This window comes from Acanthochromis polyacanthus, chromosome 1 (genome assembly GCF_021347895.1).
Source record: "Acanthochromis polyacanthus isolate Apoly-LR-REF ecotype Palm Island chromosome 1, KAUST_Apoly_ChrSc, whole genome shotgun sequence".
In the NCBI taxonomy this organism is placed as follows: Eukaryota; Metazoa; Chordata; class Actinopteri; family Pomacentridae; genus Acanthochromis; species Acanthochromis polyacanthus.
Genome location: NC_067113.1, coordinates 35,278,948 through 35,299,348, shown reverse-complemented (window position 1 = coordinate 35,299,348; position 20,401 = coordinate 35,278,948). Strand labels below are relative to the sequence as shown.

At 42.2% G+C, this 20,401-nt stretch overlaps 1 protein-coding gene across 1 annotated transcript in view; it reads right to left on the bottom strand.

Annotated features, from left to right (window-relative positions):
• Positions 1–7,327: 7,327 nt before the first annotated feature.
• mapkbp1 (mitogen-activated protein kinase binding protein 1) overlaps positions 7,328–20,401 on the bottom strand; it is a 41,031-nt gene continuing 27,957 nt past the window's right edge. The window contains 16 exon segments of the mRNA XM_051946140.1: positions 7,328–7,402; positions 8,332–8,670; positions 8,673–8,986; positions 9,955–10,044; positions 10,292–10,375; positions 11,594–11,714; positions 11,716–11,783; positions 11,866–11,993; positions 12,087–12,130; positions 12,132–12,257; positions 18,749–18,947; positions 19,035–19,163; positions 19,252–19,315; positions 19,535–19,646; positions 19,732–19,807; positions 19,882–20,004. Of these exon segments, the coding sequence (XP_051802100.1) occupies positions 7,328–7,402; positions 8,332–8,670; positions 8,673–8,986; positions 9,955–10,044; positions 10,292–10,375; positions 11,594–11,714; positions 11,716–11,783; positions 11,866–11,993; positions 12,087–12,130; positions 12,132–12,257; positions 18,749–18,947; positions 19,035–19,163; positions 19,252–19,315; positions 19,535–19,646; positions 19,732–19,807; positions 19,882–20,004 (2,092 nt within the window).

Here is a 20,401-nt window from a genome sequence, read left to right as displayed (position 1 = left end):
GTCGTCCGAAATTGGAGAAAAAAACGTCATTTTGTCCAAAAATGGACAAGAACCTCATGAAAGTGGACAAAAAAATGTCATTTTTTTGTCCGAAAATGGACAAGAACGTCATAGTATAGACGTCGCCCGAAAATGGACAAAAAACATCATAGTATAGTATCTCGTCCAAAAATGGAGAAAAATGTCATAGGTTAGTATGTCGTCCGAAAATGGACAAAAAACGTCATAGTTAGGATCTCATCCAAAATGGAGAAAAAACGTCATAGTATAGGTATGTCGGTCCGAAAATGGACAAAAACCTCATGGAATAGAATGACTTCTGAAAATGCGACAAAAAAAGTCATAGTTAGTATGTCGTCGAAAATGGACGAAAAAGTCATAGTTAATATGTCGTCCGAAAATGGACCAAAAAATGTCATAGTTTTACTATGTCATCCGAAAATGGACAAAAAAACGTGCATAGTATAGTATGTCATCCGAAAAACGGACAAAAAACCTCATGGAATAGAATGACTTCTGAAAATGGACAAAAAATGTCATTTTTTTTGTCCGAAAATGGACAAGAATGTCATGGTTGTATGTCGTCTGAAAATGGACAAAAAACATCATTGTTTACTATGTCGTCCGAAAATGGACAAAAAACGACATAGAATAGTATGACATCCGAAATTGGTCAAAAAAGTCATAGTTTAGTATGTTGTTCAAAAATGGACAAAAAAGTCATAGTTTAGAATGTCGTCCGAAAATGGAGAAAAAAACTTCATAGTTTAGTATGTCGTCTGAAAATGCACAAAAAAACGTCATTTTTGTCCGAAAATGGACAGAAAACGTCATAAATTAGTATGTCGCCAAAAATGGACAAAAAATGTCATAGGGTTAGTATGTCGTCTGACAATAGACAAAAAAAGTCACAGAATAGCATGACGTCTGAAATTGGGACAAAATTTTTTCAGTTTAGTATGTCGTCCGAAAATGGAAAAAAATGTAATTTTTTGTCCGAAAATGGACAGAAATGTCATTGTTGTATGTCGTTCAAAATGGAGCAACAACGTCATCTTGTCCGAAAATGGACAAAAAAACGTCATAGAATTAGTATGACGTCCGAAAATGGACAAAAACATCATAGTTTAGTATGTCGTAAATGCACAAAAAACAAACATTTTTTTGTCCGAAAATGGACAAGAACGTCATGGTTGTATGTCGTCCAAAAATGGAGAAAAACGTCAGTTTAGTATATCGTCTGAAAATGGACAAAAAAAATCGGTTTAGTATTTCGTCCGAAAAAGAACAAAAAATGTCGTAGTTTAGTATGTCGTCTGAAAATGGACAAAATACGTCCAGTTTAGAATATCGTCCGAAAATGGACAAAAACGTCATAGTGTGGTCGTCCAAAAATGGACAAGAAACGTCAATTTTGGCGACATACTAAACCATTTACATTTTGGTGCACTTCGGAAGACCTATGAAACTATGACGCTTTTCTTAAATTTCAGACGAAATACTGAACTATTATATTTTTCATGTCATACTAAAGTATTATATTTATGCGACATACTATCTTAGACTATAGTATTTTTATTACGACTTAGTACTATCAAAAATTGTTTCATGAGGGTTTTTCTTTTACATACTATAAATACTAAGCTTGTTTTATGCTTACTGATTCCGTGAGGTTCGTGCGCCTCCGTGGCTGAAAAATTGTGCAATTTTCACACCCACGCCCCCTCGAGCAGCCTTTCCATGCAGACAATTTCCGCTCCACGCACCTTCAAAATTTTTCTAACCGAAGCGGACGGAGATGCACGGGAAAAACATGGCAGAGGACCAGGACCTAATCGTAGCTTAAGTCTAGAAATACGTTCAGTTAAAAGATTCATCACACAGAGATCACCGTGGTAACTGGGTTATGAACAATTCATGTGTGAAATTAAAATTAACTCCTGACATGTAGCTATTTGGTAAAATGTCATGTTGATAGTAGTGTAAGCAATGGAAAACTACTTCTTCTGTAACCTAAACAGCAGTGCCAACTGAAATATTAAGAAGCTGAATATTCCTGCACAAAATTGTGAAAAACTTTGATAATGGCACACCAAAACATCCAAAACCTAAATATTAGTCCACCAAAATATCAAAAACTTGGCTATTTGTGTATAAAATGATAAAAGCCGGAAGAGTCATGCCACTAAATGTATAAAAAAACTGGATATTACTGCACTAAAGTACCAAAAACCTGGATATTACTGGGAAAAATTGTCAAGAAGCATGATATTGGCACACCAAAACAAAAAACCCTTAATAATAGTCCACCAAAACATCAAAAACCTGGCATATTTGTACACAAAAATGTTCAGAAACCTAAATAGTCGTGCACTAAAATATAAAAAATCTGGGATATTACAGCACAAAATTGGTCAAAAAACTTGAGATTGAGCACACCAAAACATCAAAAACCGAAATATTTGGTTGAAAATTTTTGGAAAAAATTGTGTAATTCTATTGACTTTTATAAATAAACCTTTACCAAACCCACTTGCAATGTTTCTTGGGGTTCAGAAGGTTCAGGGAGTTTACCTGTTAAAGTAGTCATCATCGTTATTTTGAAATGTTGGAGTAAAAGGTTCAGTGAAAAGAAAGACGGCAGTGGAGAGGAAACAGGAAGTAACAGAAGTAGTCTGAAAGTTTTACTTAATGTGGACAAAAACATTCCATACTCAACTTTGACCTGTTTGTGAATAAAGTTACGACAAAGTTCCCCGAATTTAACCAACAAACCCCCCAAAGTGTTTCTCTAATAAGGATTATTCAAAACGTAGAACCTCCAGTGAAAGAAAGAGCAGATGCCAGCTGGAGGTTTAGAAAAGAGTCGGTCAAGTTTCAGGCAGAGTCAGTAGTGTAACAGCTCATCAGCACAATAAATACAAACAAGTGTTATCAGATCAGCTCAGCACCAAATCAAGAAAATGTACACCAAACAATGAACAAATGCTTGTTCACAGAGTCTGTATTGCTGTTTGCTCGTTGATCAAGTTTCTCTACAATCTAACGCTAATCAATAAAACAATCTGATTGATCCTTCAGATGACAGGACTCCAGGGAATGGAAGTGGAGAAAAAATAACTCCCCAGGTTCAGTCAGAAGAAAACGTCTGTTCATAAACGACTTGGTAAAAAACGTTGGAGGTCCTACGAGGATTCTTCTCAAAAAATTCCAAACGCTTCGAGGAGTCATTCAGTTTTAGACGAGAATAAAAACAGAAGCAAATCAAAATGGCTGTCAGATCCTTCATCTGTGGAGGAATAATAAGACTAGAGTAGGGTAAAGAAAGATGACAAAACATTAGAGACACAGAAGACAAAAAACACTGTATAGGAAAGACAAACAGGAAGAAGAGAATAGGAAACAGCAGTTTAACAGCCCTGTGCAATATCACTGAAATGTCAAAATGATTCTAATTTTATTCCCTTAAAGTAATCAGATTACTTCTAAGTTGAACAGCAAGTATTTCCTCTGATGAACAATCGAAAACAAAGACTTCAAAAAGACTATATTGAAACTTCAGGCCCAAAAGTAGAAACTCTATGCAGCAAAAGAGTCCAGCTGTGATTTCCAGTCAGTCTAACTGATGAACATGGTTCTAAACTGAGCTGAGAACAGAAAAACTTACTCAGTTCTAGACCTATGGACTGGGTCTATCTAAAAACCTAGATATTACTGCAAACTATCCAGGTTTAGGTTCCATGTGTGAAAAGAACAGAAGACAGGAAGTGAAAAATCAGACTGAGAGACTCAGCAAAGACGGAAAAAGATCCAAGAAGATGAACTAAAAACCAGTGAAGCTCAGAGTCAGCAGTAATCAGGAGGTCTAGAAGGAGTCATAGTTCCACTAATCAGGAGGTCTAGAAGGAGTCATAGTTCCACTAATCAGGAGGTCTAGAAGGAGTCATAGTTCCACTAATCAGGAGGTCTAGAAGGAGTCATAGTTCCACTAATCAGGAGGTCTAGAAGGAGTCATAGTCCCACTAATCAGGAGGTCTAGAAGGAGTCATAGTTCCACTAATCAGGAGGTCTAGAAGGAGTCATAGTTGCACTAATCAGAGCTCCTAAAATGACTCCACAGTCAGTGAACTACTTTCTCCATCCAGATGTAAAAACAGACATCAGCTGCTTCAGACTTGGTTCAGGGGTTCTCCATGGAAACCAGAGTTAGTGTGAAGCTCAGACAGTGTGAAGGAACCTTCAGAACATCAACCTCTATGGACGGAGGACCAGAACTAAACTGCCAGATGTAAGTTTGCTGAAGAACATGAGAAGAAGCCTGATGGATGTTGGAGAACATTCGTGCTTGCTCTGGGGGTCAGGCATATGGGTTCTGTAAAGCGTCTTGAGACTATTTGACCTGTAATTGGCGCTATATATAAAAAACTGAATTGAATTGAAATTTAATTCTTTGGTCAGATGAAGACCATTATACTACAGTGAATGCATGGTCCTGACAGTGAAGTACGGAGGTAGGAGTGTGATGATCACGTTATTTCGACAGCACTAATTCACAACATGTTATTTCATAGCACTAAGACCTTACAGCTTCTGAGCTGAGAACCTAACATCCAAAGTTCCATTTGACCAAGCAGTCGGTGACAGTAGAAGCACGATGAACATCTGGATGACCAAAATACCTGGCTGACCCAGATGAATTCCAGTCTGGGCAAATATATGAACTATTAAGAAAGGTGCAATAACTTTTGTAGTAGAGGGAGTCCTTGGTTTATTCGTCCTCGACCTCGGCATTTCATTGTTACATTGGAGCTGGTTGGTTAGTGGAGCGGATGATACGTTGTCACGCGGTGCTATAAGACGGTTTTGTTTACATCTGCTGGTTGTACGCCACATGACTGAGCTCCATTCACTAACCTTTTTTGCCCTTCATTATTGCTCCTAAGAGTGATCAAGTAGATCAAGTTGTAAAACAGTGACATTATTCTATTTATCTTCTTGTAAAACGACTCAAACATGCATGGAAAATGGTTTTATTCATGACTTTACCAAAAAAACTGATTGATATCGTGATGCAGCATAATGGCTTTGTTTACATTTTCACCAGAGATCCGACTAACAGCGATCCGTAGGAGCAGAAGTCCAACGTAAGTTGAGACCACCTGTATGTATTTAGTTCCTGTTGTAGAGAATGTAGTTTTAACGTAGTAAATCCAAACTGTAGTTTTGAATTTGACATCAGAGCAAATACTCTGTGTTCAACTAGCAAGTAATCTGTTACCCTGTCAGGGGCACAATTCAGAATCACTGAACGTAAAGGCTGTACTTCCTGATGTTTACTGCTGCATTTAGAAGATACATGAGGAATAACTGAAGGTAGGACGGGATGAGAAGAGGAGCAGGAGTTCAGGATGAAGAGGAGTATCAGTGTGCATCTCCTCTGTAGTGTAACATTAAAACTCCAGCAGGAGGAGGAGGAGGAGCGGATGATTGAAGATCATTGGGAGTCGCTGATCTCCTGTCAGCAGCAGCGGAGTGGATGAAGGAATGAGGAGGAGGCTCAGCTCCTCATGTGGAGCTGCTGATCCTCCGTGGACGGCCTGCAGCAGCAGCAGGGAGTATTCCTCCAGCAGTGCCGCCGTCTTCACCTCCCCCCACCCCTCCCAGCCCCCCCTCCACTCCAGCATGCTCGGCGAGCTCAGCGGGCAGAGAGTCTAACTCTGCCCTTCATCGCCTGGAAGGCCTCTGATAGGAGAGGGACATCTGATGCTGTTCAAGGGGTGAGTCATCAGCAGAGGAGCCGCTCACCTGGAGGAGGATAGAGGTGAGCTTCAGAAATGAATCCAGTAGATCAGAGTGTCAGACTGATCTTAGTTCAGGCGAAATATTAAGCCCAGTCTGATCTCCAGTGATCACTGAAAATCACAGCATAAGAACCTATGAATAACCAACAACTCCTAATGTTTCCTTTACAATTAGTGCAAAAACTACATTTAAAAAATGTCCCCATTTAAGGAATGATCTTTTTACAAAACATCATGAACAACCTGAAATTTATTAAGAAAAAAATCAGCTTTAACAACATTCAGCTTCAGTTCATTGTTTCCACATTACAACCTACAGATCACAGTTTATCTACAAAACGGCAGAAAACTTTTAGTCACTAGTACCTGGACCCGAATGATAGAGGATTGTCCTTTATGATCAAAATAACACAAGTCAGACAAAAAAAAAAAATACAAAAACAAGACAAAATACTGCAAAAATGAGACAAAACGAAAAGAGCAAGAAACAAAATGACGAAAATGAGATTAACGACATGTAACGAGACAAAAAATGATAAAAAAGTAGGGCTGCAGCTAACGAAGCCTCGAGTAATTGTCAAAGCATTAAACGGCATCAAAAGTGGAAGTGAGCGCGCAATGCAACAGAAATCATCATCCAACTGGAGCGCGGAACACGGACGGACATCAGCGCACATATTATGTATGCACGATGGCAAGCGCAGATGTAAACCGCTGACATCGCGTGTGTTTAGCGGATAGATTGCGACATCCGCACTGCATCGTGTATACATAATACATGCACAATGCAGCGCCGATGTCCGTCAATGTTCCGCGCTCCAGTCGGGATGATGATTTCTGTTACATTGCGCGCTCACTTCCCTTTTGATGCCGTTAATGCTTGACGATTATCGAGGCTCGTTAGCTGCAGCTATAAAAAAGTAACAAAGCAACAAAAAATAGACAAAAAAGACAAAAGATACACAAATGACAAAAATGAGACAAAAAATGGCCAAAACAGGAAAAGAAAAGACAAAAAATAGCTAAACAACACAAGCAAGACAAAAAAAAACACAAAACGACAAAGCAAAACACAAAATGACAAAAATTAGACAAAAACACAAGGGAGACAAAAAGGAAACACAAAATGACAAAAACATAGACAAATGACAAACGTCAGACAAAAAAATAAACAACAAAAAATGAAACAAATATTACAAAATGAGACACAAGAACAAAGAACATATAGCATTACAGTATTTACTTTATGATCAAAACAACTTGTCTAGAAATTATTTTAAATTTATAATTTTAAAATTTACAATCTGCAGTAATATCTGCTCTGTAATTTTCACACTTGGACCCTTTGGAGGGCCAGCTTTGGCCGCGGGCTCATGTTGACACCCCAGATGATAAGTTCAGTCATTTATTTCTTACAAATTTTGACCAAGGTCTCCTTCTATGCCGGTTAAATGAGCTGAAATCAGCTGCTTGTAGCTAACTGATCATCACAGACTGTAATGCAGCGTCACATTCTTACCTTCCTGTTACAGGTGTGTCGCTCTCTTAAAGCAGCTCTGCAGCTCATTGGCCAGAGCCCTGCAGGTGTCGATGCTGATTGGCTGCTTGCACAGAGACAGAGAGAGAGCAGAGGTTCCTGAGCAGTTTTTCAAATTTAAACAATAACATTATGTTAAATTACAACTAGATCTGATCTCCAAGATGAGGCAGATCAAGACTTTTTTTTTTTTTACCTGAATCTAAACCTGATCCTGTGAATCAGTAAGAGCTCCACCTGGTGAACAACCAGGTACTACAGCTGATCTACAATAGATTTTCTAACATGGAAATAAGAACACAAGATTCTCCATCTTTTGGAGCTTGTAAAGACATGATACACCCTACTATCTAAAACTACACTTACCTTCTACATCACATTACCTCTAATACCACATTTACCCTCTAACGCTACATTTCCCTCTAATACCACATTTACTCTCTAACCACACTTATCCTCTAATACCAATTTACCCTCTATCGCTACATTTACCCTCTAACAACTACATTTCAGACAGGAGTCCTTTGGGAGTTTTAACAACACTGTTCCTGACTGGTGAATACAGCAGTTCATTTTTCATCAATTTGTTTCAGAGCTATTCGGTTGAAAGCATTAGGTCTACTGAGGTGAATATTATGTAGGGAATAATGGATCGAATTGGGAGTTGGTATCAGCAGCTACTAAATATTAAAATACTTGGATTCAAATCTGAGCAAAACAAAAAACCCTCCCTGCTACAAAGGCACTGATCTGATGGAAGGAGCGAGAAAGACAAGACAACAGAAAATAAAAAGGAGGACAGAGGAGTGAAAGGTCTCACCCATTACAGAGGACAGGAGGAGGAGGGAGGGTGAGATGAGAGGCCGAGCCAGGACAGATGACAGGATGAAGGGATGAAGAGGAGGGATGAGAGTCCAAACCTGCATCATCCGTCCGCCCTATGCTGCTGCTTGCAGGCGTCTGAGGCTCCTCCTCCTGCCGAGGGGGAGGTCAGGGGGGAGATGAGACCGGAGGAGGCCGTGACGATGAGGAGGAAGACGAGGACGCAGCCGGCTTGGAGGAAGGCGAGAAGGAGGCGAGTGAGGGTTTGTCTGGCAGTGGCCTGCTGTTGCCGGGACACGGGACTGGAGAACCTCTGGGGGGAGGGACCGTCTGGTTACTATGGTTACCCAGAGATGAAGATGAGGAGGGCATGAAGAGACAACAACAGGGGACTACAGCAGCATGAGGGGGCGTGGTCAGAGCCGTGTGTGGATGGCACCACAGCAGCGACAGGAGTGTCTTGACCTGAGAGGAGGAGGAGGAGGAGGTTACACCGGACGACAGTGAATCACTGCAGGCTCATCACTGGGTTCCACGTTGAGGCCATCGCCCACGGAGACAGAGCGGGACATCTTTGCCATGGAGCTGGCCGTGGGGCTCATGTAGGAGCGCGACGATGTTGCATCACAGAGAAGAAGAAGACTTCCTCGGTTGTCATTGGCCAGCCAGGTTGTAGTGGCTGTTTCCGCTGGGGGACCGCGGGAGGCGGGGTGGTTTTCTGGGGGGCAGCCTGTGGATGGGGGCGTCTGGGGAAGAGGGGGGGGGTGGGACGCTGAGAGGGAGGAGCAGCTGAGGGGGACCTCTTTTGGGATGGACCGAGAGTCACCTGGGATACAGAAAGGTCACCTGACGGAATGAGAGAGAACGTTATTCAAAGTCCTCCAAGAAAAGTCAAAATCCTCAGAGACTGTGACTGTCATGAAAGACTTATCTTGATAGACTTTGGACTTCCAAACACAAAGGACTTAAGTCCTCCAAGACAAGTCCTTCACGACAAGGACAAAGTCCTTTGACACAATTTGAAAGTCTTCCTAGAGAAGTCCAGGTAAGTGCAAAGTTATCAGAGACAAGTTTAATGTCCTTTAAGAAAAATCTAAAATCTGAAGCATAAGTTCTTTTAAAGATAAGAGCATACATCATCCAAGACAAGTCCAAAGTCCTTCAAGAGTCCTTTACAACAAATCTTAAGATCTTTAGAGATAAAGCTTTTAAGACATGTCAAAAGTCCTCTAAGACAAGTCCTAAGTCTGTTCAGAAAAGGTTGGAAAAAAGTCCTTCAAGTCAAGTCGACATCCTTCAACACAAGCTCCATGACTAGTCGTTGGTCCTTTAAGTAAGTCTTAAGTTTTGTTTGGACAGTTCATCATCACTGTGTTACAGTCTACGTTCATGTCTGTGGGGGTAGGAGTGTTACCTGCTTCACTCAGAAGACTGTGGACTGACTGAGCCTTCCGAAGTCCAGTGGAGGAGATTTGATATGGGATGCAATGGCCCTGGGCTGTTGGGCCCAGGTTCCTCCTGGACTCCACAGCAGTTTGAACTTCTTCTTCGAGTGGCGAGGGCCGATATGGCCTGCAGACACAAGGAGCTTTCCTCCTCTACCTGCTCTGGAACTGTCTGGACCTTGCTGGGTCTGGTTCTGAATGTGATTAGGTGTTGGTCCTGATAGGTTTATATTCTGAGACTTTACATTGGTCATGAAGTGAGAGGTTCTGGTCCTCGTTCTGTTTTTGGATTTGGTCCTGGTTCCAGGACACCTTCCTATCCTGGGTCTTGGTGTGGTTCTCATCCATCAGAGGTCGGACCTCGGACACCAGAGGACGGGCCTTTGCCTCCCCTTCGCCTCCCCCAGTGTTCCGAGATGGAAGAGGAAGCACAGTTCGGCTAGGACAAAAGAAAGAGAAGGAAAGCTATTCAACAGCAATGCAGCTATAAGGATTTCATGTCAGCTGAGGAACATTCACTGAACGGCGTTGACTAAGCTTCTTTCTTTGAATACCTAGCTAAAGAGACACATCTGTGGTGTTTAATCATTTTTGGCCTGGTTGTCTCATAACTGTGTCTGAGGGTTCAGATGATGAGTGATTGTGCTGACTGATTATTACTGATCAGTGTGGGATTTGGTGTTTACCTTGTGGATGAGTTCTTGGGAGAGGAATCTGGAGGAGAATGCTGAGACTCTCACTGGAACTATGAGAAGCTCTGCTTGGACTTCCTGTAAACCACACATTGGGACATATTTCATTGTAAAGAACCAGGATTGTACTGAAGATGACACGGGTGTTTGATACATTTTGTCTTAACTTGCAGCGGCTGTGCTGGTGGTGTTGATGGTTGTGTTGGTTGTATTGGTGGTGTTGATGGTTGTATTGATGGTTGTGTTGGTGGTGTTGATGGTTGTGTTGGTGGTTGTGTTGATGGTGTTGGTGGTTGTGTTGATGGTGTTGGTGGTTGTGTTGATGGTGTTGGTGGTTGTGTTGATGGTGTTGGTGGTTGTGTTGATGGTGTGTTGTGGTGTTGATGGTTGTGTTGGAGGTTGTGGTGTGGTGTTGATGGTTGTGTTGATGGTGTTGATGGTGGTGTTGGTGGTTGTGTTGGTGGTGTTGATGGTGTTGATGGTGTGTTGGTGGTGTTGATGGTTGTGTTGGTGTGTTGATGGTTGTGTTGATGGTGTTGATGGTGGTGTTGGTGGTTGTGTTGGTGGTGTTGATGGTGTTGATGGTTGTGTTGGTGGTTGATGGTTGTTTTGGTGGTGTTGGTGTTGTGTTGATGGTGTTGGTGGTTGTGTTGATGGTGTTGGTGGTTGTGTTGATGGTGTTGGTGGTTGTGTTGATGGTGTTGGTGGTTGTGTTGATGGTGGTGTTGATGGTTGTGTTGGTGGTGTTGATGGTTGTGTTGGTGGTGTTGATGGTTGTGTTGGAGGTTGTGTTGATGGTGTTGATGGTTGTGTTGATGGTGGTGTTGATGGTTGTGTTGGTGGTGTTGATGGTTGTGTTGGAGGTTGTGGTGGTGGTGTTGATGGTTGTGTTGATGGTGTTGATGGTGGTTGTGTTGGTGGTGTTGATGGTGGTGTTGATGGTTGTGTTGGTGGTGTTGATGGTTGTGTTGGTGGTGTTATGTTTGGTGTGTTGATGGTGTGTGGTTGTGTTGGTGGTGTTGATGGTGTTGATGGTGGTGTTGGTGGTTGTGTTGGTGGTGTTGATGGTGTTGATGGTGGTGTTGATGGTTGTGTTGGTGGTGTTGATGGTTGTGTTGGTGGTGCTGATGGTTGTGTTGATGGTGTTGATGGTGGTGTTGATGGTTGTGTTGGTGGTGTTGATGGTTGTGTTGGTGGTGTTGATGGTTGGTTGATGGTGTTGATGGTTGGTTGTCGGTGTTGATGGTTGTGTTTGTGGCGTTGATGGTTTGCTGATGGTTGAGTTGTGTTGCAGACCTGACACTGAGCGGTCAGCCAGTGTGACAAAGTGCTCCTTCAGAAACGCCTCCTGGTCTGGAAGTCTGACGACGAGCTGAGATTTTCTGTTCCTCTCCACCTCCTTGTCCTCCTCCCTTCATCGTCCTCTCCTCCATGTCCAGCTCAGAGGAGTTTCCATCCATACTGAGCGGTTCTGTGGGCTCCGAATCTGACAGACACAAGAAGAAGAGATGAGACTGATGACAAGAGACCAGTAATCCATTCTACTAAGCCCCTCTGACTGGGCTCACCGTCACCTGCAGGTCTGTCTGGACTGACAGTCTGGAGTTGAATCCCAGCGAAACAGCCGCTGTCTGGACTGGTTTGTCCTGTCGTTCCACCTGCAGCAGCAGGACATGCCTCCTTCACCTGGAACTCACTGCACAGTAGGGGCGGAGTTTGTATTAGAGGTGGGGTTTACAAGGTGATGCTTTCATAGACGTGCCTGAACTCGGACAGGAAACAGTTCTACCTGCCTGCCAGGCTTACTCTGTCCTCCCATTGGTCAGGATACAGGCACCGGGTCCTCCCTGTCTGGGCTCTGATTGGACAGCAGAATGAAGTCCGGCCTCTGATTGGTCCTTGTCTCGTCATCCGCCTGAACGGACAGAACCATTAACATCAACTCCACAACTAAGAAGTTCTTCTAAACTCTTTCAGAGCCACATCATGGTCTTCAGGTGATCTTCTTACCCATGCTTGTGGTGACCTGCAGGCTGACAGTACTTCCTAGCTCCTGATTGGTCCTGTGAAGCCCCGCCTCCCCACTCTGACCCCTTTCTCTTCTGGCTGGGGGAGTGGGTTTTGTCGAGGGGCGTGTCTTCACCTGGTATGAACAGGACAGCCGCATTCAGCTCATCTCTACAATCACGTTTTCTAAATGCTTTGGTCTCCAGAGGAATAATCGGTTTATTGACCTCGCCCTGCTCCAGCTGCTGCTCCTCCTGTTCATCCAGGACAAAACGAGTCCAGCATCCTCAGGTCCAACATGGACTTCACCATCAGGACTTATCAGCGGCTGCCCGTTCTCCTGGACAGCGACGGCGAGGAAGTCGACCCACCAACGTCTCCTGAGGCAACACCAAAGCATTAAAATGGTTTTATGAAGGTTCTCAACAGGTTTCCATCGTCTTTATTAAGCAAATCTGTCTTCAAGGCAACTTCTCCAGACTTAAAGAAAAAAAAATGTATGAATTTATAATAACAAAAATCAATGATAGCCCTCAAGTTAATTTATCCATTTTAATGAACTAATCTGTACATCTACACCACCGTTCAAAACTTTGGGTCCCTTAGAAATGTTCTTATTTTTGAAAGAAAAGCAGTTTCTTACACCATTAAATGAATGATAAATCCAGTCTAGACATAGTCCATCCATCCATTCTCTTATACACCGCTTTATGATCCTATGTCCGGCGACGTCTGACGTTACGGTGAGCGTATTGCGTCATTTCCTGTTTCAGCACTGTGTCGTGTTGTTAGCATGGCTTCTGCTTCTGCCTCTTCCTCTCCCTCTCCTGCTCAGTGTGCCACATGTTTAGTTATTCCTCTGCCTCCTTTAGTGATAACGATATGTGTAATAAGTTGCAGCCTTTTTGTAGTTCTGGAGGCGAGCTCTCCGAATTGGAATCGCGGCTCCGCACCATGGGAAAATAACCCAGCTAGCAGCTAGCCAGGCCCCCTTAGCCGGTGCGGACCGCAATAGCTTAGCTAGTGTAGCATACTGTTAGCCGTCCTTAGCAGCGCCCGAACAGCCGGGTGGATGGGGACAGTTCGTAGGAAAAACAGTCCTAAACTCAAGCCTGCTGTCCCGGCTCAACCAAACCGCTTCATGTTTCTAATCGTTTTTTCCCCGCTCAGCGACACACCCGCTGAGAAACCAACTCTGATCATTGGCAGCTCCATAGTTCAGAAACGTGAAGCTAGCGACACCAGCGACCATAGTTAATGCCTCCAGGGGCCAGAGCGGGTGACATAGAAGCAAATTTGAAACTGCTGGCTAAAGATAATCGTAATATAGTAAGATTGTTATTCACGTCGGCGGTAACGACACCCGGTTACGCCAATCGGAAGGTCACCAAAATTAGCGTGGCATCGGTGTGTACTTTCGCCAAAACCATGTCGGACTCTGTAGTTTCTCTGGACCCTTGCCTGATCTGACCAGCGATGACATGTTTAGCCGCATGTCGTTCGTTTCGCCGCTGGTTGTCTATGTGGTGTCCATCAAACGACGTCCGGGCTTTATTGATAATTGGAGCTCTTTTTGGGGAAAACCTGGTCTGATTAGGAGAGACGGCATCCATCCCACTTTGGCTGGTGCAGCTCTCATTTCTAGGAATATGGCTGATTTTATTAGTACTCCTAAAGCATGACAACCAGAGTTAAGACCAGGATGCAGAGCTGTAGTCTTATACACCTCTCTGCAGTTTCCTCACAGCTGTCACCTCCAGTAATTCAGTTAACTTTATTGAGACTGTGTCTGTTCCCCGACCACCAAAATTCAATAAATTACACAAATCAAAAATATACAAAAAATTAATAAAAATTAATACCACTATTTCAACAGAACACAGAGACAGGAAAATTAAATGTGGTCTGTTAAATATTAGATCTCTCTCGTCTAAATCTCTGCTAGTAAATGAGTTGATAACTGATCACCAGATTGATTTGTTCTGTTTGACTGAAACCTGGTTGCAGCAGGAAGAATTTGTTAGCCTAAACGAATCAACTCCCCCTAGTCATATTAACTGTCATATTCCTCGAATCACAGGCCGAGGAGGAGGAGTAGCAGCAATCTACCATTCTAGTTTAAAATTGAACCAGAGGCCTAAACCTGATTACAGCTCATTTGAAAATCTCAAGTCTCATCCAAATTTGAAAGCTCAGAAACCAGTTTTATTTGTTGTTATATATCGTCCTCCTGCTCCTTATTCTGAGTTTTTATCTCAATTCTCAGACTTTTTATCTGAATTAGTGCTCAGTTCAGACAAAGTTATTATTGTGGGTGACTTTAACATTCATGTTGACAAGACAGCGACAGCCTTACAACAGCTTTTAATTCATTATTAGACTCAATTGGGTTTTCTCAACATGTAAATAAACCAACTCATAGTTTTAATCACACTCTTGACCTTGTCCTGACTTATGGCATAGAAATTGAAGAGTTAACAGTATTTCCCAGAACCCTCTTCTTTCTGACCATTTTATGATAACATTTCAATTTAAAGTAAAGGATTGTTTAGCAGCTGAGAACAATATCATTACAGTAGGTGTTTGTCTGACAATTCAGTATCTAAATTTAAGGAAATAATACCCTCACTGTTTACTTCAGCAACATTTACTGATAATCAGAAGGCAATTATTATTATTTTACCCCACAGAAGTGGATTATTATGTTAATAATGCTTCAGCCTCACTGCGTACAACTCTTGATAGTGTTGCACCTGTAAAAAAAAGTTATATCTCAGAGAAGACTTGCTCCATTGGTATAATTCCCAGCTGCGGGACTTTAAAGGCAGGCATCCCGAAAGCTGGAAAGAAAGTGGTATCCACTAATTCAGAGGAAGTGTATGTGGCATTGGAAAAAATAGTCTAGTAAATCTATAAAAAAGCCTTACGTAATGCCAGGACAACTTATATCATCTTTAATAGATGAGAACAAGAACAACCCTAGGTTTCTCTTTAGCACTGTAGCCAGGCTGACAAAGAGTCAGAGCTCTGTTGAACCTTGTATTCCTTTAGCTTTAACCAGTACGACTTCATGAGCTTCTTTACACATAAAATAGTTATGATTAGAGATAAATTAATCTGGCCCTTCCTACAAATGTCACAGATGCTTTGAATTGGCTGTTAGACCTGATGAATATTTAGAATTCTTCACTTCCTATATGTCTCTCTGAACTAATTTCAACAGTTTCTACATCCAAACCATCAACATGCTTTTTAGATCCTATCCCAACTAGACTCTTCAAGGAGATTTTACCTTTAATTAATTCTTCAATGTTAGATCTGATTAATCTCTCTCTAGTAACAGGCTATGTACCACAGGCTTTTAAGGTTGCTGTCATCAAACCTTTGCTTAAAAAGCCCACTTTAGATCCAGATGTGTTAGCTAACTATAGACCGATATCCAACCTACCATTTCTCTCTAAAATTCTGGAAAGAACAGTTGCAAATCAATTATGTGAACACTTACAAAGGAATAATTTGTTTGAAATGTTTCAGTCAGGCTTCAGAGTGCATCATAGCACAGAAACAGCTCTAGTGAAACTAATGACCTTCTCATAGCATCAGATAATGGACTAGTCTCTATACTTGTTTTGTTAGATCTTAGTGCAGCGTTTGACACAATCGACCACAACATTTTATTACAGCGTCTAGAACATTCAATTGGCATTAAAGGGACAGCACTGGACTGGTTTAAATCCTACTTATCAGATAGGTTCCAGTTTGTGCATGTCAACAATAACTAGCATACTAAAGTTAATCATGGAGTTCTGTCTTAGGACCGATACTTTTCACATTATACATGCTTCCTTTAGGCAATATTATTAGGAAGCATTGTATTAACTTCCATTGTTATGCAGATGACACACAATTGTATTTATCTATGAAGCCAGATGAAACTGATCAGTTAGCTAGACTGCAAGATTGTCTTAAGGACATTAAAACCTGGATGACTTTTAACTTCCTACTGCTAAATTCAGACAAAACTGAAGTCATTGTATTTGGCCCCAAACATCTTAGAAACTCGCTTTCAAAGCAAATAGTTACTCTGGATGGCATCACATTGGCCTCCAGTACTACTGTGAGGAATCTTGGAGTTATTTTTGACCAGGACATGTCCTTTAACTCACACATAAAGCAAGTCTGTAGGACTTCCTTTTTTCACCTGCGTAATATTGTAAAAATCAGGAACATTCTGTCTCAGAGTGATGCAGAAAAATTAGTTCATGCTTTTGTTACTTCCAGGCTTGACTATTGCAATTCCTTATTATCGGGTTGTCCAAATAGTTCTCTCAAACATCTACAGTTGATCCAAAACGCTGCTGCGAGAGTACTGACAGGAGTTAGCAAAAGAGATCATATTTCCCCTATACTTGCTTCTCTTCACTGGCTTCCTGTTAAATCCAGAATAGAATTTAAAATCCTTCTTCTGACATATAAAGCTCTTAATAACCAATCTCCATCATATCTTAAAGATCTGATAGTACCTTATTATCCTAGTAGAACTCTTCGCTCTCAAGCAGGCTTACTTGTTGTTCCTAGAATTTCTAAAAGTAGAATGGGAGGCAGAGCCTTCAGTTATCAGGCGCCTCTCCTGTGGAACCTGCTCCCAGTTTGGGTTCGGGAGGCAGACACCCTCTCTATTTTTAAGACCAGGCTTAAAGTTCCTTTTTGACAAATCTTATAGTTGGGGCTGACTGGGTGACCCACAGGGTTCGGCTTGTGTCTTCATTTGCACAGCTGACTCCTTCTTGGACGTCCCTTCGTTCTGCCTCTAGTCATGCTGCTATAGGCCTAGGCTGCTGGCGGACTTTTCTTGACGCACTGAGCCCTTCTCTATCTACCTTTACATTTAATATGTATACCGTTATTGCAGTACATTCACTCTGTTTCCCCCTGTGCTATTTCTCCGAGTTCCCTGGTCCCAGAGCTGGATGCTTCAGATCTGCGGTTGATGTTCCACCAGCTGGTCCAGTCTCCATCATGTCCACTGTGGGAGCTGCTGCTGACCTTCCTCCAGCCCTCTGCTTTTCCAACTCCCTTTCACCAGTCAACTCTGCATTGCCTTCACTATACTGTTATGCTAACTTACATACTTTGAATTTTACTGCTAGCTATATATGGAGTATGTTTAATGTCAGAGCCGTACATCATCAGAGTAAACTATGAGTCAGTTTTCAATGTTAGCTTATACTTTGTCTGTGTCACATATCCTGTCATGCATGTATCCAAAGTGTGTTGTGTTTTCCTTGCTTTCCCACCCCTCCCTCTTCTCCCATCCCTCCCCCTTGCCCTCTTCTGTCCTTCTCAACCCGCCCGGCCAGCAGGCAGATGGGTCCCCCTATATAGAGCCGGGTTCTGCTCGAGGTTTCTTCCCTGTATAAAGGGTGTTTTTCCTTGCCACTGGTCGCCTTTGGGCTTGCTCTGGGGGTCAGGCATTTGGGTTCTGTAAAGCGTCTTGAGACGAGTTGACTGTAATTGACGCTATATAAATAAAGAATTGAATTGAATTGAATTTATCCTCACTTGTGTCGCGGGAGCGCTGGAGCCTATCCCAGCTGACTCGGGCGAAGGCAGGGACACCCTGGACAGGTTGGTGTAGACATAGTTAATGTGGTAAATGACTATTATAGCTGGAAACAGCTGATTTTTAATGAAATATCTCCATAGGGGTACAGAGGTACATTGTGTTAGCTAATGGTGCTGAAAAGCTCATTGATGATTAGAAACCCTTGTGCAGTTATGTTAGCACATGGATAAAAGTGGGAGTTTTCACGGAAAACATGTATTTGCTTGAGTGACCCCAAATTTTATAGTATATATTCTGCTGCTAAAACAGGCTGTGTTTGATGATTAATGACTGAATAAAGTGGCTTGGTTTAATTTTTGTTTTGATATGTACATAATATATAGTGATTCATGTTTTTAATATGTAAATGTTTGTGTTTAATATCTAAAACAGAAGAATGAAAAAGAAAATCACAGTTTCAGGCTGATAATAAAACAAAAACAGCCGGTTAAAGTCTGTTTACCGTTCTGTTGTCTCTGCTGAACGTCTCATCCTTCGTTTCTAAGAGAAAAAAACACAAACACAACTTTATCATCAGTGTAAACATAATTAATGCAATCAAGAGCCAAAAAACTTCCTGTTCTGCTTTGCGTCAGGGGAAGACACACGACTTTGAGGTGAGTTTCCTGTTTCCATTCAGTGTTTAACTGTTCACAGGTATGATTCACGTTCAAATTGACAGAACTGCAATCAGTTTTAACAACTAAATGAATGATTTAATAATAATTTTTACTGGTTGAGTTGCTGTGATTTTGTAGTTTCTTGTTCTTACTGTCTTCCAACTTACAATTGCTTAGTTTTTTTATATTACTTGCAATAGAAATTCGCTTTTAAGGGGAAAACACTGACCAGAAATGTGACCGTATCTTTAAGACACTGTGTAACCATGGTAACAGACCTGTCTCCTCCTCCAGACGTCCTGTTGTGACCATATAAGGACTGCCGAGCTCCTCCCCTTCCTCGTCTTCCTCCTCCTCTTCCTCCTTGTCGCTGTCAGATGACATCGTGACGACTCGAGGAGCTGACGTTTCTCTGCCGCTAAAAGAATCAAACATCAAGTTTCCAGAGTTGTTTCCACAGATTTATTCCTCTTTTAGGTAAAACGTGTCGTCAGCTGATGTTTACCTGAGCTTCACGGCTTTCTGCTGAGGTGCATTCTGGGAGTTGGGGGCGGAGCTGGCGGGTGGCAGGTCGGCGAGTCGCTGCCTCATCCTGATGGTCAACTCTGGACTCAACCGCCACACAAAGATGCAGCTGCAAAAACACAAAGTTTTTAACGTTAATATGAACACTGAACGATGAAGAGCGCTGTCGTCGAGGTAACATCAGAGGTGAGGCGTACCTGTCTCCTGACACGGTGATCAGGTGTCTGCAGTCGCTGCTGAACTTCAGCCCCGTTACAATCTCTGAAACACCAACAGGAACAATCACTCAGAGCATTTCTACTCTTCTGACATAATAACCAACGAGGAGCGATTAGAAAGTCCTCAGACTGTTGGTGGTGATTACATCCAGAACGCTATGATCACGCCTCACACATGTACCATGTAATAACATATGTACAATCTAACATGTCAGTAACCGTGTTTAGTCCCAACAGGAACACGTATGTAAACCAGACTGACCCGAGTGTCCGAACATGGTGGCCACACACTCTCCAGAGTAGAAGTCAAAGATACTGATGTTCTTGTCTGAGCAGGAGGTGGCGATGTAGAGTCCTGATGGGTCGATCTGTACCTGAGGACGCAGCGGGAGGAGGAGGAGCCAGTTAGCACCCGTCCAATTGAAAAACCGTCACCATGGCAACAGCAGACCTTCTTACCTTAATGAGCGTTCCATCTTCACCCTGAGAGCCTTTATAGAGCTTCTTCTGTTTACCGTTACTGATGTTGAAGATCCTGAAGACGACAAACAGTCTGACTTTAAGGACGGTACCTGACAGGTGTGTGTTCCTGACAGGTGAGTGTGTTACCTGATGCTGCGGTCCTGACAGCCCACTGCTGCGTACTTCCTGGTCGGCTCTACATCCATGTCGTACAGAGTCGTCTTCCTGACCACGTGATGCGTTCGAGTGAACTCCAGCCCCTCCCCCCATCTGAGGAAGAGGAAATGATGTCACAATGAGAGAACACACCTGAGCAGGAAGCTGATTTGCTGATAGGACCACACTGAGACTCCATTTTCTTTGTGGTTGTAGCCTTTTAAACAGTAAATTGTAATGTTATTAAATAATCAGACGTTTTATTTCTGCTGTGAAAAGTAACTAAATACATTCATTAAAGTACTGAACTTGAGTACTATGTTGAGAATTGTGTACTTTATTGAGTTTTTCCATGTTCTGCTATGTTTCAGAGGATTTATTTTACTTTATTTTCCACAACATTCATCTGACAGCTTTTTTAAAGATGCAGATTTTTCCTGTAATAGATTTTATTTTTACTTTACTGCAATATTTAAAAAGGTAAATGATTGTTTGTATATGATTTAAGAAA